The 25,709-nt window shown below is 38.7% G+C and overlaps 1 protein-coding gene across 2 annotated transcripts in view; it reads left to right on the top strand.

Moving 5' to 3' along the window:
• The window catches only part of LOC136858723 (DNA cross-link repair 1A protein), a 231,959-nt gene that overhangs the window by 120,651 nt on the left and 85,599 nt on the right, over positions 1–25,709 (top strand). For both annotated transcript variants that reach the window (XM_067138466.2, XM_068229564.1), the window contains exon 5: positions 1,369–1,480. In XM_067138466.2, coding sequence (XP_066994567.2) covers positions 1,369–1,480 — 112 coding nt within the window. The remainder of the gene's footprint in view (positions 1–1,368; positions 1,481–25,709) is intronic.

Genomic DNA, 25,709 nt, shown 5'->3' with positions numbered 1-25,709 from the left:
TATAAGAGTTTTTCTGTTTGTTACAGATATGTTCAATCAATTCCTTAACTTTTAACAACCTGGCTTGAGCAGGATTTCACACAACGTCCCACACAGCATAAGTCAAGATTTTCTCCAAATGGTAATGCCATGTCCAAATCAACATGGTCTATTTTAAGAAGAGCCCAAGTTTGTGCCTTATTTTCAATTCACCTAAAGGCTTTTAACAAGGATTTGATATTTTAGTCTTTATATAATTTTACCCATTTGTTGTTATGTGATACCTTTATATTTTAGTTTCAGGTGGTATTTAAGCAATAGCTACTGATGTCCACGATACTAGAACGAAACATATACTACTTGATTTTAATGAAATTTGTATTGTAAGGTGGGACTTCTGTGAACCCTTTTATAAGCTTTACAGTGATGATACAGGAACATTATGAAGTTTATAGTATGTAATTAGTTCTCTGACTAGTCTAGCTTCTCCCTGAAATCTCCAGATGGTGGAGAAAGAGTCTAGAGTTGTCCGGGGAGTCTAGAATCACCCTGAAAGCTCTAGACAGTAGGGAAAGGAAGTAGAAAGTCTGCAGTTTTCTGACAAGTTGAGATTCTCCCTGAAATCTCTAGATGGTAAAGAAAGACTCTGGAGTTATTTGACAAGTCCAGGTTGTTCCTGAGATCTATAGATGGTCGAGAAAAAGCCTGTTGTTTTCTGATGAGTCTAGGTTCTCCTTGAAATCCCCAGATGGTAGGTGGGGAATTAAAAACAAATTCAATTGTATACACAAGAAGAAATGTTTTTGTTGAGTCATCAATCCTTAAACTGGTTTGATGCAGCCTTCCATGCCACCCTATCCTGTGCTAATCTTTTCATTTCTATGTAACTAATGCATCCTACATCTGCTGTAATCTGCTTGTCAAATTCATACCTTGGTATATCCCTACTGTTCTTACCACCTACACTTCCCTCAAAAATCAGCTTGCCCTCGCTACCATGATACAGTATACTGTATTTGTAACTAAAAGAAAGCTGCCTCTGTGGATCAGTGGTAGAGTGTCGGCCTCTGGATCCCAAGATAGCGTTTACCCAACAGAATTCATTAAATCTCAGTCATAGACGCCCAAGAGAGTTCCGGTTTACTTGGTCTGCCATCTAGTAGGCCTAGAGTAAAACAGATTGTCGAAATTGATGAGCAGACAGCCAGATGGTGCCAAATTGAAATGTCTGCACACGGTAGCTGAGGCCATACTATCATCATCATTATCATCATCTAAAGGAAAGTTTCTGCCGACCTTGATCTGCCCTTCCTTCGAAGTATTGAAGAAAAGCTTATTTATGCTTTTGATTTGGAATTCTCTAAGTAATTTTGTTGTTTTGACCACCAGCCCGCCTGGTGAAGAAGAAGCTGGGTGTGGATACTCGCTACCTGAATGTCATCGAGCTAGATCAGCCCTTGACCATACGCCAGGTGACAATCACTGCGCTGGATGCTAACCAGTAAGTATTAACCTAACTTTCCAGAAGGGATCCACAATTTAATATCAAGCTAGATTACTGAGATCATGTTGCAGATTTTTTAAAGTTTGCCAGCAGCCCTGCACTCCTCTTCTTCTTTCAGTTTTATGACCGCATGGGATCACTTTAACCTGTCCATATCCCAGTCTCAAGTCGTGCAATCCTCTCAGTACGTTTTTGTGTGTTCTGGTCTTTGAGCCCCTTATGGTATTGAAAATATTCATGCTGCAAGTTCCTTTCTTGTGAGTATGAAGCAGATGTTTGGGTTCTGGACTTTTTGTTGTTGTTTCATTTATTTTATCTGAAGTGTCGTCTGTTGTAAGGCTAATTTCCTTTGGATCCTCTCTTATTTTTCTGATCCATCTGCAGCCTATTGTGGTAGTTTTTGAGTCAAGATTATACTGTACCAATTTTTTAAGAAGTCTCGATCCTGCATTCTCATTATGTGTCCAAAGAATCCCAGTCTCCTCTTATGCATAGAATCAGTAATGGGTTCCAACTCTTTGTACATGACTTTGTTTGGTAATATTACGTGAAATAAATTTCATATCTGAAGTCTGTGTTGACCTTTTCAATACCAATCAATGTATTTACCTGTAGGAGAAACAGTTATATTCCAATTACATTATTACAAGTTTCATTCCATTTTTTGGGACATCTTCAGCTATTAGAAGAATATCGTAAGAGTGGTGGTGGTGATCATTGTTTTAAGAGGAAAAACAACTAGGCAACCATCCTCTATATAGCACTAATCACAGAGAAAAAATGGAAGGGATCTGACATTTTGAAAAATGAAGGTATCAGCCAAAGGAAGACAAGGGCCATGGAGGGTGTGAAAATGAAAGACTTCCTCGGTCTCGAGTGCTCTAATACCGTCGCGGTCGGAAAAGAACAAGAGTTGACCAAGTAAGGTTGGATAGGATAGATGAAAGTGAGGAGCCTGGCACAAGTAAGTGGAAGCAATGTCAGGACTCAGCTAAGGGCCCCATGATCATCAACCCACACTCCACAAGTTAAGAGCCCTTGGGACTCCTTTTAGTCGCCTTTTACGATGGGCAGGGATACTGTGGATACCCACAGGGGAGAACATCGTAAGATCCTAAAACATTACTTAAATACAATTAAAAGAGGTAAGTTGATTTCTTTTGGAATAGTAAAACAAAAAACACATGGTTTAAAGAAATACAAATGGATTTAGACGAATTGAAAATTACTAAAGATCAGATTGAAAATAGAGAAGAGAAATGGATTCTAAATAACAAGTACACAAGACTGTCACTAAAAATACCACAGCGTAAGAAGAAAGGGCTGCAAGATCATCCAGAATGAAGAAGTTTTGGGAAAGGAAAAACTTGTCAAGTGTTAAAAGTTGAACTTATTCTTTGAAGACTTTATTGTATAAGGTTAGATTTTGGTGCTCCAATGTGGGCATAAACAGTGTAAATAAATAAATAAATAAATAAATAAATAAATGGTTCATGTTTGTGGGTTACTGTAGTCACGTCCTAGTTCGTGAACCATGGGCAACGGCTGAGTGGCCTAGTAAGTGGTCCTGAGAGTCGGGATACCAGTTGCTATGGAATGGGAGTGGGCATCTCGGACATATTCTGAGTCGTGGCCCTCCTTGTGCTCAGGCGGCCAGGACTACACAATTCACCGGTGGTCCATAACCCGTTAGAGGAGAGATCCTCACTTGGACTATGTGCAAGTAGGGCAGCATCCTGCTTCATGAATTTACCGAGCTCAGAACACTTTAAGCAAGCCTCGGACCTATGGGAGTAATGGAGTCCCACTCCCATTTGACAGGCGAGGGACTCCGTGGAAACAACTTGGCGAACGAAATGGAATTCGATGGGGAGCTATCAATATTAATGGGGCTTATGGAAGAAAGAAGGTAGAACTTGCTGAGTCAGCAAAGAGGATGCATCTGGATGTGCTAGGAGTAAGTGATATTCGGGTAAGGGGAGATAAGGAGGAAGAGATAGGAGATTATAAAGTGTACTTGACGGGTGTTAGAAAGGGAAGGGCAGAGTCTGGGGTAGGGCTCTTTATCAGGAATACCATTGCACGCAACATAGTTTCTGTTAGGCACGTAAGTGAGCGAATGATGTGGGTAGATTTGTCAATGGGAGGAATTAGGACAAGAATTGTGTCCGTGTATTCACCATGTGAGGGTGCAGATGAGGATGAAGTTGACAAGTTTTATGAAGCATTGAGTGACATCGTCGTCAGGGTCAACAGCAAGGATAGAATAGTGCTAATGGGCGATTTCAATGCGAGAGTTGGGAATAGAACTGAAGGATACGAAAGGGTGATTGGTAAATGTGGGGAAGATATGGAAGCTAATGGGAATGGGAAGCGTTTGCTGGACTTCTGTGCTAGTATGGGTTTAGCTGTTACAAATACATTCTTCAAGCATAAGGCTATTCACCGCTACACATGGGAGGCTAGGGGTACCAGATCCATAATAGACTATATCTTAACAGACTTTGAATTCAGGAAATCTTTTAGGAATGTACGAGTTTTTCGGGGATTTTTCGATGATACAGACCATTATCTGATCTGTAGTGAACTAAGTATCTCTAGGCCTAGGGTAGAGAAAGTGAAATCTGTCTGCAAACGAATAAGGGTAGAAAATCTCCAGGATGATGAAATTAGACAGAAGTACATGGATATGATTAGTGAGAAGTTTCGAACAGTAGACAGTAAGCAGGTTCAGGATATAGAAAGTGAATGGGTGGCATACAGGGATGCTGTAGTAGAAACAGCAAGGGAATGCCTAGGAACAACTGTGTGTAAAGATGGGAAAAGGCGAACATCTTGGTGGAATGATGAAGTGAGAGCAGCCTGTAAACGTAAAAAGAAGGCTTATCAGAAATGGCTCCAAACAAGGGCCGAGGCAGACAGGGATTTGTACGTAGATGAAAGAAACAGAGCGAAAGAAATACTTGCTGAATCCAAAAAGAAGTCATGGGAAGATTTTGGTAATAACCTGGAAAGGCTAGGTCAAGCAGCAGGGAAACCATTCTGGACAGTAATAAAGAATCTTAGGAAGGGGGGGAAAAAGGAAATGAACAGTGTTTTGAGTAATTCAGGTGTACTCATAACAGATCCCAGGGAATCACTGGAGAGGTGGAGGGAATATTTTGAACATCTTCTCAATGTAAAAGGAAATCGTCATGGTGGTGTTGCAAACAGTCAAGGTCATGGGGAGGAGGAAAATGATGTTGGTGAAATTATGCTTGAGGAAGTGGAAAGGATAGTAAATAAACTCCATTGTCATAAAGCAGCAGGAATAGATGAAATTAGACCTGAAATGGTGAAGTATAGTGGGAAGGCAGGGATGAAATGGCTTCATAGAGTAGTAAAATTAGTGTGGAGTGTTGGTAAGGTACCTTCAGATTGGACAAAAGCAGTAATTGCACCTATCTATAAGCAAGGGAACAGGAAGGATTGCAACAACTATCGAGGTATTTCATTGATTAGTATACCAGGCAAAGTATTCACAGGCATCTTGGAAGGGAGGGTGCGATCAGTCGTTGAGAGGAAGTTGGATGAAAACCAGTGTGGTTTCAGACCACAGAGAGGCTGTCAGGATCAGATTTTCAGTATGCGCCAGGTAATTGAAAAATGCTACGAGAGGAATAGGCAGTTGTGTTTATGTTTCGTAGATCTAGAGAAAGCATATGATAGGGTACCGAGGGAAAAGATGTTCGCTATACTGGGGGACTATGGAATTAAAGGTAGATTATTAAAATCAATCAAAGGCATTTATGTTGACAATTGGGCTTCAGTGAGAATTGATGGTAGAATGAGTTCTTGGTTCAGGGTACTTACAGGAGTTAGACAAGGCTGTAATCTTTCACCTTTGCTGTTCGTAGTTTACATGGATCATATGCTGAAAGGTATAAAATGGCAGGGAGGGATTCAGTTAGGTGGAAATGTAGTAAGCAGCCTGGCCTATGCTGACGACTTGGTCTTAATGGCAGACTGTGCCGAAAGCCTGCAGTCTAACATCTTGGAACTTGAAAATAGGTGCAATGAGTATGGTATGAAAATTAGCCTCTCGAAGACTAAATTGATGTCAGTAGGTAAGAAATCCAACAGAATTGAATGTCAGATTGGTGATACAAAGCTAGAACAGGTCGATAATTTCAAGTATTTAGGTTGTGTGTTTTCCCAGGATGGTAATATAGTAAGTGAGATTGAATCAAGGTGTAGTAAAGCTAATGCAGTGAGCTCGCAGTTGCGATCAACAGTATTCTGTAAGAAGGAAGTCAGCTCCCAGACGAAACTATCTTTACATCGGTCTGTTTTCAGACCAACTTTGCTTTATGGGAGCGAAAGCTGGGTGGACTCAGGATATCTTATTCATAAGTTAGAAGTAACAGACATGAAAGTAGCAAGAATGATTGCTGGTACAAACAGGTGGGAACAATGGCAGGATGGTACTCGGAATGAGGAGATAAAGGCTAATTTAGGAATGAACTCGATGGATGAAGCTGTACGCATAAACCGGCTTCGGTGGTGGGGTCATGTGAGGCGAATGGAGGAGGATAGGTTACCTAGGAGAATAATGGACTCTGTTATGGAGGGTAAGAGAAGTAGAGGGAGACCAAGACGACGATGGTTAGACTCTGTTTCTAACGATTTAAAGATAAGAGGTATAGAACTAAATGAGGCCACAACACTAGTTGCAAATCGAGGATTGTGGCGACGTTTAGTAAATTCTCAGAGGCTTGCAGACTGAACGCTGAAAGGCATAACAGTCTATAATGATAATGTATGTATGTATGTATAAATAAATAAATAAATAAAAGAGAGAACTTAAAACATGAATAAACACTGTATTTAGGAACACTGTTCATTTAAATGTCCAATAGATATAGCATGAGATCTAATAGATGCATTAATTACAAGTCCTTGTAATTATTGGTGTTGATGTGTCTTGACTTACTTTACTTAATTGCTGTTGTTCCTTGTGGAACATAGGGCATCAACAAAGCATCTCCATCTGATCCTTTTGCCAGCCAACCTCTTTACCTCTCTCCAGGTCTTGCCTCCTTCCATTGCTCCATGTGTACAGATCTTCACCACATTTGTTTAGGCCTTCCTCTCCTCCTTTTACCAAGCAGGTTCCAATCCAGTGCCTCTCTCTCAATGGCTTCATTCCCTTTCCTCAACGTATGCCCTATCAATTTCCATTTCCGCCGCTTTATCTATATGACCACCTCATTTTCACCCGTCCTTCTCCATAGTTCATGATTGGAGGTTACTTCTGGCCAGTAGATGTTTAGAATCTTCCTTAAACAGCGGTTGACAAAGGTCTGCAACTTGGAGGTAATCACTTAAGTCACTTTCCAGGTCTCAGACCCATATAATAGAACAGCCTTGACATTACTTTGGAAAATGCAAAATTTGGTCCTGGTAGATATTTTGTTGTTCTTCCGTACCGGATAGAGCCAAACAAAGGCACCATTTGCTTTTTGTATACGTTGAGAGATACCCTGTACTGCTCCTCCATCTTTGCTAACTACACTGCCCAAATAGGTGAAACCATCCACATCCTCTGTAGGTTCATCACTGAAGACAAATAGGTTTAGTTTTTTGGTGTTAGTGCTTAGGGCCTTGGTCTTCTTTGAGTTGATCGTTAGTCCCGCCTTTTTTCCTTCTCTTACCAAGTCTTCAATCTTTGATTGCATTTCACCATGTGCCTCAGGCAGGAGACACACGTATGTTGGGTATTCAGCCCGAAGGCTGGTTTGATCCTCTACAACTCTGCCAACAGCTGCCATAAATAGCCTAGGCGTCACTGAAGAGGCGTACTAGGGAAATGAGGAGTGAGGTAGTTCGTTGCTTTCCTCACCGAACCAGCTGCTGCTATTACATATCAGTCTGCCAAGCCCACTGAAATGCATGCAGCAACTGACCCTATGAGCGATATTTTCACACCATTCATAACAGGGACTGGCTGCATAAGGAATGGTATTACTAGCATCACTCATACCTCAGTCACTTTCTCATATTGTCAAAGCCAAGGATGAGACTGAGATCATCAGCAAAGTCTAGATATCCCAACCTATTAGCCAATCCCCACTGGATACCACATTTCACATTTCGCGTTATGTTCCGCATTATCGCATCAATCGCCACCAGTAACGTGGTTGGCGACAGGATACAACCTTATTACAAGTGACTATTTTCATTTTGACCTATTGAAATTCAATATATTAAAATTTTTAGAATTAATTTATTGAGAACCACCTATTCAATACTTTGAAGTCTTTATGACTATGATACAATCATTATATTAAGGTTTAAGCATATAATGGCACATGTTTCATCTGTCATTGCAGACATCATCAGCCATAAATTCTATAATCTAGGTCAGAGCTCTGAAGTGGATATTATATTAAAACTATTCTTGAAAGCTAACTGTTTACAATATTATACATTGATGTATAGGAACATTGTGGTCACATTTGGAATGAATTGGTTGAACATGTTTTAAAGTTCTAATGGGATGTCTTATTTTATGTTCACATCAAATGTAGATAAAATAAATAAAAATATATTACATTCATATTGTTGATAATTGAAGTCAAAGGAAATCAATATTTACACAGATATTTTCAGTATATACAGGAAAACAGTATTTTCAGCTTAAAATGATTTGTGGCTTGCTAAAATCTTCTATAGAATAAAATTTTTTCTTAATGAACGAGAGTTTATTATTAATAATATTTGAAGTGAAGTGCTGGTTAGATGGCAAGATAGGTAGTAGAGGATGCTTGATCAAGTCTTATTTAAATAGCTGATTATTTCATTTTCTCTTAAATATGCAGTATGTTGCCTATGTAGTGAAGCTTATAAAGTTATCATCCCAATATAGCACTAACACACCCTTTTCGTCTATTCCACAGATTTCAACACTTCACAAGCCGTTACACATACACCTAAGAATCTAGTTGAACTCCTCTTCAGACTTACACGGATGATAACTTTATAAGCTTCACTATCTAGGCAACATACTGCATATTTAAGAGAAGATGAAATAATTTGCTATTTAAATGAGACTTGATCAAGCATCCTTTACTACCTATCTTGCCATCTAACCAGCAGTTCACTTCGAATATTATTAATAATAGACTCTCGTTCATTAAGAAAAGATTTTATTCTATAGAAGATTTTAGTAACCCACAAATCATTTTAAGCTGAAAATATTATTCTCCTGTATATACTGAAAAAATCTGCGGCCAGTATCCAGTACAAGTAACTATTCTCATTTTGGTTCCGTATTGAAGTTGACGTATGTCTCAAGTATTATTACAATATTATAAGTCCACCTGTTCAATACAATACAATATGATCCACTATTTCATATGGTCAAATATTTTTTTTATACATAATACATAAAAGTCAAAGGTACATGTTTCACCCTCCTTATGGGCATCATCAGCCTATATCAATCTTAAAAATAATACATATACTTATAAATTATAGGTTAAAATGTTGAAAAATGATTTCGTAAAACATTATACAATAACATCTAAAACAACGATAATGCACCAAAGTATGTTAAAAGAGAGTGAATTAACAGTTTTGAAGATTAAAACATGATTAAACATGAAATTTTGAGAGTTTAAAACTAAAATGGATCCATATTTTTATAATATCATAAAGACTGCGATGGCCTTGAGTGTAAACACAATCATCAAAGGGCGATGTTTCTTCAATTCCCAAGTTGAATCCAAGGTGGTAAAATCACTGTCAGTTATTTAAAACGGAAGTGTGAATGTAATAAACAAGTTAAAATGTATATGATTGGGATATCTGAAAGTCGAGAAGAAAATGGAACTTCTTGTAGAGGCGTTGCTTATGATAAAACGTATGTCAAAGCTAGCGGAGTTCGGAAATTATGTGGTAGTCAAATGGATCTAAAAGATACTCACCGGGCGAGTTGGCCGTGCGCGTAGAGGCGCGCGGCTGTGAGCTTGCATCCGGGAGATAGTAGGTTCGAATCCCACTATCGGCAGCCCTGAAGATGGTTTTCCGTGGTTTCCCGTTTTCACACCAGGCAAATGCTGGGGCTGCACCTTAATTAAGGCCACGGCCGCTTCCTTCCAACTCCTAGGCCTTCCCTATCCCATCGTCGCCATAAGACCTATCTGTGTCGGTGCGACGTAAAGCCTCTAGCAAAAAAGCAAAAAGATAGTCAAGTTGTTGTTATAATTCCGTTGAAACATTTGTTGGAAGAAATGCTCAGGATTTTCTGAAACAAAATGTAGAAGAAAGTTGGTGAATAATACCGTACTGTACAAGAGACTTCCCGTATGTCAAATAGTGGATCATATTGTATTGTATTGAACAGGTGGACTTATAATATTGTAATAATACTTGAGACATACAGTATCCAGTATTCGGGAGATAGTAGGTTCGAACCTCGCTGTCGGCAGTCCTGAAGATGGTTTTCCGTGGTTTCCCATTTTCACGCCAGGAAAATGCTGGGGCTGTACCTTAATTAAGGCCACGGCCGCTTCCTTCCCACTCCTAGCCCTTTCCTGTCCCATCGTCGCCATAAGACCTATCTGTGTTGGTGCGACGTAAAGCAACTTGGAAAAAAAAAGAAAAACTGAAAAAATAGGTGTAAATATTGTGATTTCCTTTGACTTCAGTTATCAACATTATGAATGTTAAAAATTTTTTATTTATTTTATCTCCATTTGATGTGAACATAAATAAGTCATCCCATTAAAACTTTAAAACATGTTCAACCAATTCATTCCAAATGTAACCACAGTGTTCCTATACATCAATGTATATTATTGTAATCAATTAGTTTTTAAGAATAGGTTTTATTATAACATCCATTTCAGAGCTCTGATCTAGATTATAGAATTTATGGCCGATGATGCCTGCAATGACAGGTGAAACTTGTACCATTATATGCTTAAACCTTAATATAATGATTGTATCATAGTCATAAAGACTTCAAAGTATTGAATAGGTGGTTCTCAATAAATTAATTGTAAATATTTTAATATAGGATACAACTTTGACCTACTCCTGAACGTACAGATATAGGCTCAGATACACAGCCCTCATGAATGACTCTGCATGTATAATCATGGTGCGTTTCTTGAATGAGGTTGATAATTTGTGATGGCACTCCATACTGCTTCACTTCCTTCCACATAACTTCTCTGTTGATCACATCAAAAGCTTTTTTGAAGTCGATGAACACTGCATAGAGGCAAGATGACCACTCAGCACACTGCTCCACAATTATCCTCAAGGTGTTTATTTAGTCTACACATGAACGATTCGATTGAAAGCCTGCCTGTTCCCATCAGAGTCTCAAGTTCATATACTCCTTAATTCTGTTCAGCAGAACCCTGCTGAAGACTTTGCTAAGGATTGCCCCTCTAGTTGTTACAGTTTGACGTATGACCCTTCTTTGGCAACTTCACCAGCAACCCACATCTCCAATCTGTCGGCATTTCTCCATTAACCCATATCTTCTCAAATAGCAGCTGCAACATATTGGCAGTGGTATCCATATCAACCTTCATGACTTCTGTGGAATATTGTCAACTCCTGCTGCCTTACCAGCATGCAACTCTCTCAATGCCCGCTTGATTTCCTGCACTGTTTGAATGCAGAGTTTAATCCTTGGTGAGGCTGGGTTTCTTCTTATTCTTATCCTTCTCCTGCCATTGCTTCAGTTAAACCTCTGAGTTTGTTAGGAGGACACCATTTTTTGTTTCTGACTGGACAGTTTTTCTGCATCTGCTTCCTTGCCAGAACTCTGGTGATGGTATAGAGTTCTCTAAGATTTCCTTTTCTGGCTGCCTCCTCTGCTTATTGAGATAGGTCATCTATCCATTTCCTTTGATCCCTCCTCGCACTTCTCTTTACTTCCTTATCCTTCACAGCATATTTGGATTGCAGTTCTGCCTTCCTTGCTCGTGTCTTACATACGTTCATTACTTCCTTTATCTATTTCCTTTGTCTAATAATTTCCCATGTTTGGTCAGTCATCCAGTCTTTTTTCCTCCTGTCCTTAAAACCCAGGATATTTTCACTTACTTCAGTAAATACAGATCTAATCTTCACCCATTTTTCCTCAATAGTTCCATCCTCCGCCTCAGTGAGTGCTTGAAATCAATTCTTTAGTTCTATCATGGAGGCTTCATTTAAATTTCTGTCATCCCTTAGCTTTCCAACATCATATCGCTCCCTTGTCTTCTCTGTCCTTCTGTTTTGTGCCTAGATCTTCATTCTAAAGGTAGCCACAACAAGATAGTGATTATTGCCGATGTCTACACCTTTGTCCAATAGCCACATGATCTATATGGTTTTCTGTCCTATGATCTGGTGATACCCCTGTCACTTTTTTGCAGTCTTTATGTGGAAATACAGTACCACCAGTAACCAAATCGTGGCTTGCATAGAAGTCCACAAACAGCTGTCCATTCTCATTTTGTTCTCCTAAACCATGCCTTCCCATAATATGTTCAAGTCCTTCGTTGTCCTGTCCTACTTTTGCATTCAAGTCTCCTCCAACTAGGATGATATCCTTCCTTTTCTGTTTCTTAACCATACTATTAAGATGTTTGCCTTCCTCCTCCACCGACCCCGTAAGTGCATAGCATACTATCAACACAGCGTTTCTAATATTTGTCCTAAAATGTGCCACTATTATCCTCTCCGTCACTGGGTACCACTCCATAAGGCTCCTTTTATCCTCCTTGTCCATTAATATACCCATACCTCCATAACTCGCTCCATCGCCCTCGGGTCTTCCAGAGTATACAAATATAGCTCCATCATGGGTTGCCAATTCCCCAGACTCACTCCATCTCACCTCACTCAAACCTAGGATGTTCAGGTCATAACTCTTCATACATGCCACTGCCTGTCGTAGCCTTCCACTTTCCCGCAGAGTCCTCACATTCCATAACCCAATTTTCGTTAGCCTTTTCAAGCCAAAGGTCATCATCTTTGGATCAGTGCAGTTTGTCATTGTTGATGTGTCTGTAATAAGGTACAGGTAAACCCCGTTATACGCGGATTTGTTATCCGCGATTTCGTATATACGCGAATTTGGTTTTAAGTCTAGTGATGCCATCTGTCAACAGTACGTGGAAGCGGTAATGCCTTAAGATGGGTACAGACATGCGTGCAAATTCTGTAACGTACATTACATCGCGCACCAAGGTTAAAAGGGGACAAGCGCATCTCTACACGCATCATCTGTCGTGTTTGTCGAGGCATGAATCGTCAGTTCCGGTCAGTAGCGCTGTAAAGTTGCATTTGCCAGGTTTTGTATTTAAAACGCTGGGTAAAAGGAAAGAAATACTGCCTGTCGAAAGAAAGAAGTGTGTACCGAATTCGTATAAGCTGTAAACCAAGTGAAAAGTTTTGGATCACTATGAGAATAGTGAGCGTATTGTTGACATTCAGCGTGCTTTGGGAGTTAGTGAATCCACTGTGAGAACTATTCGTGACAATGCGGAATCAATTCAAAAACTGTCAATCTTCCACCAACTTAAGTGTGACTAGAGTGACCAAATCTTGCTCGGAAGCAATGGAAAGAATGGATTGGATTGAGCATCACAACCAACAATATCGCCACTCTCTGAAACTGCTATTTAAGCTGAAGCCAAGAGCTTGTATGCAGAGTTTAGTTTATTATTGTGTGTTTCAGTGTTAAATGTTTAAGTGTATAAAGTTTGTATTAAAATGCGTTTCGGAAACATGATAATGGTTATGTTTTGTAACAATACTAAGAATCCTGCTATTGTAAACTTAATGTGTTAGTAAACTGAAACCTAACCCTATATTTTACATACAGTATAAAATGACTCGATTTATACAAATTCGTTATGCGCGGCAATTCTGCGGAATGTAACTATCGCGTATAACGAGGTCTACCTGTAATTTAAGGTTGTGCAAGTTATTGGCCCACAGCACCCGAGCTTGATGGTGGGGCTGCCACCTATGCCTCCAAGCCTGCTATTTTCTGTTAGGGTAATCTCCCTGAGCTTTTGAAGATCCCTCTTCACCACAAGGCAGTGGTTTTCCTCTTCATTTCACTTAAGAGGAAGGGTTGCCTCCTCCGCCAACTTCGCCGTACCAAAGGTCTCCTTCTCCGCCTCAGACGCCGTTAGGAACTTCACCAGAGTCCTGTTAGCTGTTACTTTTCATGGTTCCTGTAAGGCCTTCACAGCTACCATAGCAGTCCTGAGGCACACAAGGTCCCCGCTGTACTTCAGCCTTACAGGCTATCCCCTACTTCATACCGTTACCCGTCCCCCACGACGTGGACGAGGGATTGGACTTATGGGGGACAGTGTTGATGTAAGAGATGACAAATTTTACATTTAGAATGTTGTTCTCAGTGAGATTTATTTGCTGTAAATCAATATCACACGAAAAACGTTCACTTCCTGATTGAAAAACCACTTTATTGTCACTGAGTCCATTCCTTAACAACTTACAATTCCCACTCAGTTCGCTTAACGACGACACAATTATACACAACTATAAATAACACCGCTACACTATTAAAAGTTCAACACACCGAGCACTTTACAGTCTATTCTGTCTACTGCAGGTATTTTTTTTTTTTTTTTTTTTTGCTAGTTGCTTTACGTCGCACCGACACAGATAGGTCTTATGGCGACGATGGGACAGGGAAGGGCTGGGAGTGGGAAGGAAGCAGCCGTGGCCTTAATTAAGGTACAGCCCCAGCATTTGCCTGGTGTGAAAATGGGAAAGCACGGAAAACCATCTTCAGGGCTGCCGACAGTGGGGTTCGAACCTACTATCTCCCGAATACTGGATACTGGCCGCACTTAAGCGACTGCAGCTGTCGAGCTCGGTAGTGCAGGTATCAACACGTCCTCACACTGACTATTCACTTCTTCACCATCACAACGTAAGATCAACTCCTGGCCTCTCGGCCATCAGCTCGATATATGTGTGTGTGTGTATATCATTAGATAGATAGTGTAGAACTCTCTAACTTGTAGAAATGCTCTTGCAACGTCCTGAATGGAACATATCGGAACATTTAGATAACAATCTATCGACTTGCCAGTCGATTGGAGTACTCCCGTGTAGATTAAACTCCAATATTTTACTACAATTCAAAGCCCATACTGACGAAGCCTACATAATTCCTAAAGCTTCCACATGTATCGGAATAACATAACATCACGCTAAGCCTCCAGAAACCTACATATGCATCAGAATGATAGTGGAACATACCCAATATGCGAATATTACAGATTTCTACAGTTTTCAACTGAACACATTTTGAGGCTATACAAATTTTCAATACATATTTACTGGGAAATCATATTAGACATACTTAGCATTTAATAAAAGATAATTAAAATGTATTAAACATAATAATGGTAGGTTTACAAGGTTAGGTCTAAGCTTACATATGACAAGACTTACAAAAAGGGTGATGTGATGAAAACACACTAAAATCATCATCATTAAAACATGACTTCCTTGAAGTTGATTGATATACGTAAGTTCCCAAAAACAACTTTTGTACATATGAATATCTTGTTTCTTAATTTCGTAAAGCTAGGGGAACTCTTGTCAAAAATGAATTTGTAAAACATATCCATGATCCTATCCCATTGTTGCCATAGGACCTGTAAAAAAACATTTAATTAGAAAAGTTCTGTGTGCATGGAAAGGAATATTTGAATGTTTTTTTATATGTCCCAGGTTAATATTTGTGCTTTAGCTAGCTTTCCTGTTCTTATTAGGATCAAGGTTTTTCCTCCTTTAGGTTGTTTGTTATTACTTCTCCAAGGTATTTGAATTGGACGACAATTTTGACTTCATTATCAATTATGCTTATTTCAATTAATGATGTTGGTTTTGGAACATAATTTCTGTCTTTTTTAATGATATTTCAAGGCCAGTTTTTGTTAAAATGTTTTGAAGTTCTGATCTCTGTGGACATTTCTGACTGCAGTTTCGCTTTCTAGATGGTTATCCACAGCCTGCCCTCTTATATTAATATAACAACGTTTACAGTCTGGGAGATCACACAGTTCTGGCTGGCATTCTAGTTTTTAGACATTTGTCCACAGCCTGCCCTCCTATATTAATATAGCGATGTTGACATTGTTGGTAGACAGTTTGGGAGATCACCCTCAGTTCTGTCTGCCATTTCAGTTTTTAGATGGTTGTCTACAGCCTGCCCTGTTGTATTTGTACTGTTTAATAATAATGATGATAATACTAAACACACAGGGAAAGGTAAACAAGAAATATGCTTAACAAGGACAGCTAAAATGAATAGATGGACAACAGGATGTGTGGAACAATGCTGGACAACCCTGCCAAGAACGTAAACTGGTGAACCTTAAATTCTTTAACTGGGGCAATCATCTTCCTTAAAATAGCTTTTATTAAACCTAAGCAAATTACAACAGTAGCAAATTAGAAAATACAATAAGCTAACGGACATCAGGGAGATTCTAAAGACATGACGTGTGTATTGTGAGGTGGCAGTATATCCAGTTTTAAACCTATTTTGGAATTGAAGATTCCTTTAATTCAGTGAGCTAGCCCCGTTCTACCGAGACAGACAACAAGGAAAAAGAAAATGACATTACTTTAATATTACGATTTACATGGTAAGATTCCCTGCTCCCAGATAAACTACATATTTCAACTAAATCAAATCATCGAAGATACGAGACTGCCCTTGATAATTCCTGCAAGAGAAACAAGTTAATTTAAGACATAATAACAAAGTAAAATTTACCTTATCCCCTCAGGCTGGACTTCCCTTGGAGCAACATCTCAAACGAACCATGTCCACTGTGAGAACAAAGATCAGAATTCAGCTGCTTCGTCTTTGGACATCACCCCCTCCCCACCCCAGTTTTGCACATGGCACCTTGCCAAAAGAAGGGAACCAATCGACCAATCACATGCAGAATTTTTATGAGCAGTCTTTGCATTTTCTTACATGAGATTGGAATATTTCCCACTCACTCTGATGTTCTCCAGAATACCTGGACATTTGCCAGAACATCTGAAGCAAAGTTTCATTCTAGCATCATTCCCACACTCTTGACATAAACCGAAACACAGTACACAAGGGTTCTTTTTGGTGCTAGTGAGACGTGAGAATGATATAGCCATGCCTGCTATAGGGTGTTCCAACAGTTGTCACCTCTCCATTTTCGTGTGATTAGAGGCGCACGGCTGTATGCTTGCATCCGGGAGATAGTGGGTTCGAATCCCACTGTTGGCAGCCCTGAAGATGGTTTTCCGTGGTTTCCCATTTTCACACCAGGCAAATACTGGGGCTATACCCTAATTAAGACCACGGCCGCTTTCTTCCCACTTCTAGCCCTTTTCTATTCCATCGTCGCCATAAAACCTATCTGTGTCGGTTCGACATAAAGCCACTAGCATAAAAAAACTTTCCATTTTACTGAGTAGTACAAAACTATCTTTTCTTTATAATAATAATAATAATAATAATGAACTGCAGAGTAATGATTTCCCCCTTTTCACACGCAACCCCAAATATAACTTCTTCTTATAAACCAGTACAATATTAATGTAACAATGTTCACATTGGTGGTAGACAGTCTGAGGAATCACGCACTGTTTTGTCTTCCATTCCAGTTTTTAGATGTTATCCACAGCCTGCCCTCCTACATTAATATAACATTTACAGTGGTGGTAGACAATTTTGGGGATCACACCCAGTTCTGTCTGCCTTTCCAATTTTTAAATGATTAACAACAGCCTACCTTCTTATATTAATAATACATTTACAATGGTGGTAGACAGTTTGGGGGATCGCAGACATTTCAGTTTTGAAATGGTTGTCTGCAGCCTGCCCTCCAGTATTAATATAACATTGTTTACAGTCCTGGTAGGCTATTTGGAGGATAGCCTGCCATTTCTGTTTAATCTCTTCAGTTGACTGAAAATGTCATTTATTGGTTTGAGGTATAGAAAAACTTGTACGGGGCTATATTATGTGAATAGAGTTGTTGAATCTTTCATGGTGCAACTGCAATGTTGACTTCATAAAAGGCTATTGACAAAAACTTTCACGTTCCACCTGACGTGCTGTGCTTTGTTCGATCTTGGTGAATCGCCATAAACTGTATTTTTCATTTGGTACGTCCCGGTTTGAAGCAGGTCACTCCCCAGACTATCACCTGCTGAGCAATAACTAATTGTTTAATAGCAGATAGCTACTTTCTTAGGAAGGATGGCACTATACACTGCCACTTACCGGAACCTGCTTCGACTTCAGATTTACAAGGTATGTGCTTGCATTGAGGCCCATGGGGAAGACATCTGCTGTGGCTAGACAGAGTGTAATGAGTTTGCTCAATCTGGAGAAGATGAACACCAGGGAAACGCCTGGTCATGTACATGTCAGCTGCATTCAGGAGATTGTGGGTTCAAACCCCACTGTCGGCAGCCTTGAAGATGCTTTTCCGTGGTTTCTCATTTTTACACCTTAATTAGCACCATGGTCATTTCCTTCCCTTCGCTGTCTCATCACCACCATAAGATCTGCCTGTATTGGTGCAATGTAAAATAGTTAGTAAAAAGAAGAGAGACGTAAATGTATTTACCGTAATTCCTCATGTATTAGACCCCCCTCGCATATTAGACACCCGTGGCTTTTCGGACGAAGGAAATGAAAAAATTAAAGTTTGCATGTAAGATCCATCCCCCAGCATAATTCATCAGAGAAGTACAACGATTCCGCTTCGTGGGTTCAACCGTTCTGCAGCTCCAAAGATATCACAGAAATAGGTGAATAGTTCTGTCCGTCATATGATGAACCAGGTTAGTGTGCACAAAACTACATCAATCAACTGGGCAAAGAAGGCGATTATAACACCGAAGACATATGCAATTATGGTAATCCCTATTGGCAGCAAACGAAATCACAAAATATCAGTTAATAATCAGATACCACCTACTTCAATTAGAAGACTTTTAACTAATGAAATCAAGAGGATATTATGACAAGTGGATAATAGTGCACACTGAAGATTTTAACACGACGTTTTAAGAGCATGAACTTTTCTCATAAGAATTTTTTAACATTGATAACATCATTCTTGCTTCAATTTTAAATATTTTTAACTGTGATATGTATGTCAGTTTTTGGCAATGTACTGAAGATGATCCAGTTAGGATCGAAACATGTATAGATGTGATAAATCTGAAATTGATATATTTTAAATTCACATTATACCATAATGTATTGGATAAGCAGGATACTGTTTAATAATAAATCATTGTTATAGTGATTTAAAGATCATTAGTATTAGCCACATAAGTAGCAAGTCTTTAACAAAAAACTGAACTTACATCCAAGTTTCATTGGCTTTCATTGGGGTAAAAGCATATGAAGGACTGATACTGACAGTAAGCATAGAAATGCTTCAAGGAACTTGGATACATTATTCACGGCACCCTAGGGATCGTCACGCTGTTCTCTGGTCGCTGGGAGGGAAGTTACGAACTCCCCACCCTCTTTCTGGAATGTGTCGTGCTGTGCCGTGGTGGTGTTAAGGAATGTATTTGTGGAGTACAGGTTTCCATGTATTTGACAGCTTGAAGCCATCTTCCCTGTTAAAGTTATTTAGGCACAGCTCTATCTCTGTGGTTTCCCTCACAAGTCGATCATAATAGTCTTTTACAGGTGCGATGACCCTCGCCTGATCAAAGAGGATTTTGATGGTCTGTATTGTAGAAGTGTTCTGCTATGGTGACGATTCCTGAGTCCAGTTAGTAGGGCGCCGTGAATAATGTGGTCCACGTTTCTTGAAGTATTTCTATGCATACTGTCAGCATCAGTCCTTCACATGCGTTGCCCTAATGAAAGCCAATGAAACTTGGCTGAAAGCTCAGCTTTTTGTTAAAGATTTAATAATATATGTGGCTTTAATCCAGAAAGAATTTTTTTTAAATCTTTATTTTCATCCAAAAATAAAAAATAACACAATATCCCATATAAAGACTGGGTATTCAGCTAGTTTTCTTTTTTTTTTTTTTTTTAATTTAGCACACAGAGAATTTGTACTTGCCACTAGAAAGAATACATCCCATTGCAGAAGACAAGTTTGAAACCCCTTCTTCATGTATTAGGGTTCTGTCCCAGGGGAGAACTAATGAAAATCAACTGCCACAATGCAGTGCATTCTGTGATCTCTGGCAGCCTTCGTAGAAATCACCACCTCAAAGTCTATGAAGAAGTCGGATGCCTCCTGAAGTTGAATCAGCATGTCAAGCTGACATCATAGTGATCACATGAGCTAAAGGAACGGCTAAGGTGATCGATCCAACGATGATATTTTAGGACAACGAACACCAGCCGAAAAATATTTGTAATGAAATTTACGAACCATGCTCTGAGCGATATATCTAAAGAAACTTTGAGTGGAAAAAAGGAAACTCCTGGGTAAGCAAAGGACTGGTTCATTTCTAGGAGACATCTTCACCTCTTTGCATTCCAGCGTTGGAAGTACCGCCTCGTATACTGAACACCAAATACTCATTCTGAAGCATAATTAGTGACAATGGACAGAAGCAATTAAAATGAATTGCAGAGTCATCCCTGTTGAGTATATTTAACTTCTGATCAGGAGTGAGAAGGAGTGAACTAACCAGTTGCTTTAAATTCTTCATTATGATAAGAGAGGAATTGAATTGAATTTCATCTCGAAAAGTTACAGCAATGTATTTCACGATCTTATGTGATGAAATACATACAATTTTGTTTCCATCTACAGTATAGTAGTGAGAGCAGTAGGACTCAGCTGACCTGTACAAATAGGAATAGCTGTATTCATACTAGTATTTGTTTAAAACAGAATTTTTGCTGTGGATGTTGTGGCCAGATCTATGAGGTGCTTGGCGGAAGCTTTATTCTATCACAGAAGAGTCAGATCATCTGTGAATGCAAAAAAGGTCAAATTTCCTGCATCTGAAATTAGCATGTATCCATATTCCTTGGAAATTTCTTTTACTCTTAATTCTCTCAGTACATAGTTGACTACTGAATTGAACGGTAGAGGAGAAAAATCAGCCTCTCCTAATATAGTACCTGTTCTGGTTGTCTTATTTATCTCTATGCTGGTTGAATTATCTGCTTGAGGATTTATTGCCCAGTGTCCTAAGCTTAAGGCGACACTCCGGAGATAAAAATATATTTTTACCTAATGCATAGATTTTTACGAAACTTTGTGGGAATGTTACCTATGTAAAAGTAGAGATATCGTAAATGTTTCTTTCATATACAATTAATAGTTTTTCCAAAATAAAATTTTTTTTTGAAATTTTTAATTCTATTTGTTTTCATGAAATTTAATTAGCATATTAATGTAAATTCGTGATTAGGTAGATAATACTTCTTTTAAAAACACTACATATTGATTTTTCTGTACATAATTTATATAAGGAGATATATCATACTAAAGTTTGTGTAATGTTTACGTTCTAAAATTTTGGACTTAAAAATCACTACTGCTTGAAAAAATTCTGCAATAAAAAATTCCATATGAAGTTTCTTAATATAGCTGTGATACATCTACCATACAAATTTTGTTAGATTTGGCAGAATATTATGGGAGAAAAATGGGATTTAAATGTAAAATTATAGCTGGTAAATAAAGCATTATTACAGTGATAAATTGTTTGAATTCAGTGGAATAACTTTGTGACAAGAAAAAAGAAACTCAATCCTTTCAATTTCAGTCATTAAGAAAATTTCACCAAAATGACCAAAATATTTTTTATCTCTGGAGTGTCGCCTTAAGTGATATAGGAATAGTGCTATGTGTTTGCTGTATGTATTCATGTGGTATGGGTTTGAAGACATATCATGAAATACGATATAGCAATCTTTCTCCTTAATTTTAGCATCTTCCATACAGCTGTTAATAATGTATTAATATAAGTCCCTGGACAAGAGCTCGACAGTTTTCCAAGCATTTCATCAATCAGACCACAAAATTGAGTAAATTGTCACTTGTCTCTAGTTCTGGATATTATCTGGATTCATCATCATCATCTGTTTGCCCTTCCAGCGAGCCGGGTAGGGTGTTTGAAAACGAGCGTCTTCCAAAGTTGCCTATTGAAAAACATTTCGTTGTCCAAGACAGATTCCCGATTCCATCCTCTTCTCTTATCTATATATATATTAGAAAACTTAAACTAAAAACAGTTTCGTCCAATCTGTCCAGCCGTTCTACTGGACTGATTTGCTTCATTCTTTTTTTTTATTCTTTTTTATTCTCTCTGGAATTACCTGCTGGTAAATCATCAAACGTTGTCAGGTCTCTTAAGTTCAGTCAACTTTGAGTAACTAATGGAAACAAGAGAGGTCCACCTATTCAATACCATATAATGTTATAAGAAAAATTATAACATTTTATTGTACTCGGTACCGGTTTCGATGCTGGTGTGCATCATCATCAGCCAAAAATAAGAAAAATATACATAGACAAAGTTACAATAAACAGTGCATAAAGTACATACAAATTTTACAGAACTGGCAAGACCTAATTAAAAACGGGATCCATAAACATTAACCTATGACTTAAACTTAAAAAATAGCACCAACAGTCTTAAAACTATGAATATACATCCTCTTGATAAAAGTCCTCTGAATCTAAAAACATTAAACCATGTGCGGACAAAAACCAATGTTTCACTATCATAAATGTCCAAGAGCATAATTTTTAATTTTGTAAGAACATATGTTTAAAAGGTTTACTTGCTAAACATTCACTGAGTATTAGAGTAACCAGTGCAAGAATTAAGAAACAATTTTTCTATTTATTCTTTCCAACATAACCTTGGATGAGGATGAAAGGGCTATTCTCGAAAAAGGTCCTAAGCACAACTGTCCATGTCTAAATCCCGTCAATACAGTTACAAAACTTGTCATTGAGTCAGAGATGGCTATTAGTAAAATGCCACATGACCTCCAAGAGGAAGTCAGATTTGATGTTAAAAAGCAACTTGAAAAAACTTTTCTTTCTGATAAACGTGCATGAGCCCCTAATAAAAAAAAAAAATAATAATAATAATAATAATAATAATAATAATACGGATCCTTATAAAATAAATAAGAAAATTCAGGACCTCACGAGGAAGGTATCTGCTAATAACCTTATCATCACAAAGGCTGATAAGGGCAATACTACCGTACTTATGGATAAAACGGAGTATACACAGAAAACCAAAGCCTTTTTTAATAAGGATTCTTTTTCAATTATAAAGAAGGACCCTACACAAATCATTCAAAAACAGCTAAAACAAATCCTGAAGGATTCCTCCTTCCTTTTTACGGAACAAGAAAAACAAAAGTTAATAACCATGAACCCGAGTTTGCCGACAGCGAGATCACTTCCCAAGATTCACAAGGCCGGTGTCCCCATTCGACCTATTATAAATTACAGGCCCAGTCCTCTTTACAAGCTAGCGCAGTTTATTCAAACGTTTCTTGCTAAAAATTACAAGTTTTCTTCGAACAACTCGATTAAGAACACCACGGAATTAATTAATAAATTGGATAGTTTTGTTCTTCGTCCTTATCACACTATGCATTCTTTCGATATAGTTAACATGTTTCCCAGTATAAGTACCAAGGAGCTTCTTCCTATCATCAAGAAGAATCTTCTTGCCAATAGTCAACTAAGTAAACTGGAAGTTTTAAATTTTATGAGTCTTCTTAACTTGCTAATTAATAATAATTACTTTACTTTTGATAATACTATTTATAAGCAGAATGGTCTGGCAATGGGGGTCACCGGCCTCCGGGAATTTGGCAGAGATTTACTTAGACCACTTAGAAAATAATGCTATAAGCAAAAATTTAACCTTCAGTAATATTTATTTCTGGGCCAGATTTGTGGACGATACCTTCGTAATTCTAGATGAACGGTCCACAGATGCAAAAGCTACTCTTGACAATCTTAACAGTTTAGATCAGAATATAAAGTTTACCTTAGAATCCGAGAATAATAATCGTTTAAATTTTTTGGACCTAACGGTTACTCGTTCACCTTCTTCCTTTTCATATAATATCTATAGAAAGCCTACTCAGACTGCTATCACCATCAGGAACAATTCTTCCCATCCTCATGCCCATAAAAATGCCACATATAATAGCCTGGTTGACAGAGCCTTTAGAGTTCCTATGTCGAAAAAGAATCTGAATAAAGAATTAAATTTAATCTGGGCGATAGCTAGAAACAATGGTTTTAAGAATGCTTTCATTGATAGAATTGTTAACAAGTTTAAGTACCGTCCCAATACCACCCTTTCGAGAGAAAAACCCAAAGTTAATAATTTTTCAACTTTTACCTTTACAAATAAAATACACAGCATCACCAGCGTCTTCAAAAAACATAAAACTAAGATTTCTGACAGAACTAATAATAGAAGTATTGACATCCTGCATAACTCCACTTCATTAACACGTTCCCTGCGGCAGTGAATTTCGATGACTTAATGTTACGTCGTATCGGCCCACCGGTGACCCGATGCTGCCTTTAGTTATTATCGGTTCGGGTCACCGGTGACGTGACGAATTTGACTTTGTTTACTCCCTAGTATTAAATCCTAAACAATGCAAGTGCACTTGTTGTGTGCGTTATTGTTGAGGAGACATTCCAGCATATTTACCTGTGCGACAGTGTTCCGATTCAACAATTGCGTGAAACAGAAATGACCCCGGAAATAATTGGGTCATCGGTGGGCCGATCAAAACTAGCACAGTATGCCTCGATCCTTCACTTCAATTGGAACACTGTGTTGCCATTAGTTAACAGAAATTCGTAACTAGGACGTAGTTACTTACTTCGCAATTATGGGAAATTCGCACCGACGGATAAGAGTAACATGTTTCGGGGCACATGGTGACCGCACGGAACATAATATAGGCCCACCCCAATGCTGTCCTAAGCCTCTTTCTTTTCCGTGCCACCGGTGTGTCAGAATGTGAAAGCTCCATACCTAAAAAAGGACTTGAAATTGCTTGTAAATATTATATACGGAAGATAGTAAATATGTCAATAACTATTCCAATAACTCCAATAACCTCTATTGGCTTTCCTAAGAGCAATGTAGAAAGCAGATATCAGAAGGGTGGTACTCCTTAAACAACAATCTACTATCTGCGGGCAGCAACACTCTGTTCTTCATTCACCGTAACCGCACTAAGCGATTCCCGCATAAAAATATAGGTCAGACAACAATCGGGACACAGGGTGACCCGAAGCGATATGAATGGAAGATGAAAAAAACTTCCTTCGGGTCACCGGTGGGCCGATCAAAACTAGCAGTATGCCTCGATCCTTTGCTTCAATTGGAACACTGTGTTGCCATTAGTTAACGGAAATTCGTAACTAGGACGTAGTTACTTACTTCGCAATTCTGGGAAGTTTGCACCGACGGATAAGAGTAACATGTTTCGGGGCACATGGTGACCCGAACCGCACGGAACGTGTTAAATAGAAATAATGTTTTTCATAGTTCTGGAGTATACAGATTATGCTGCCATGACTGCAGAAGTTCTTATCTTGGACAAACAGGGCGTAACTTTAAAATTAGATACGCGGAACACATTAATGCCGTTAGGTACAATAAGTTTTCAGCAATGGGGCAGCATATGAAAGATTTTCAAAATTTTACTAGCATTGATTAGGATCTCACAGTTTTACAGGTTATTAATAAAAGTACTTTACTTGACATCACTGAGAGCTGTTTTATTCACGTGGACCAATGCTTTAATGCAGGTTTGAATCTTAATGACATTTCTGAGAAACCAAGAGTATTGTTTGATTTTTTTGATAGCGTTTTTCAGACTTAGAAAAGCGTCCAATAGCAAATTAGTTTTTCATAACATACAAAAAACGTTCTCACACCACGCCCTCTCGCCGCATTGCCCTGCATAATTCCCCTCTCTCTTCCCTCGTTCCTTCATTGCCATTGGCTCCGGGCCCCTCCTACTCCTTCTCAGTGCCTCCCCTGTTTTGCCTCCCCCTCCCTTCCCCTCCAACACGGGTGCATTGGTCACGGTGTCTTGCGGCTCTCAGTGTCTTCCCTAATGTCTAATAACACACAATAATTACGCTCCCAGAGGTGAGTCTCTTATTCACGTAAAAAAAATTAC

This window comes from Anabrus simplex, chromosome 1 (assembly GCF_040414725.1).
Source record: "Anabrus simplex isolate iqAnaSimp1 chromosome 1, ASM4041472v1, whole genome shotgun sequence".
In the NCBI taxonomy this organism is placed as follows: domain Eukaryota; kingdom Metazoa; phylum Arthropoda; class Insecta; order Orthoptera; family Tettigoniidae; genus Anabrus; species Anabrus simplex.
This window is presented reverse-complemented; position numbering and strand designations above follow the sequence as displayed.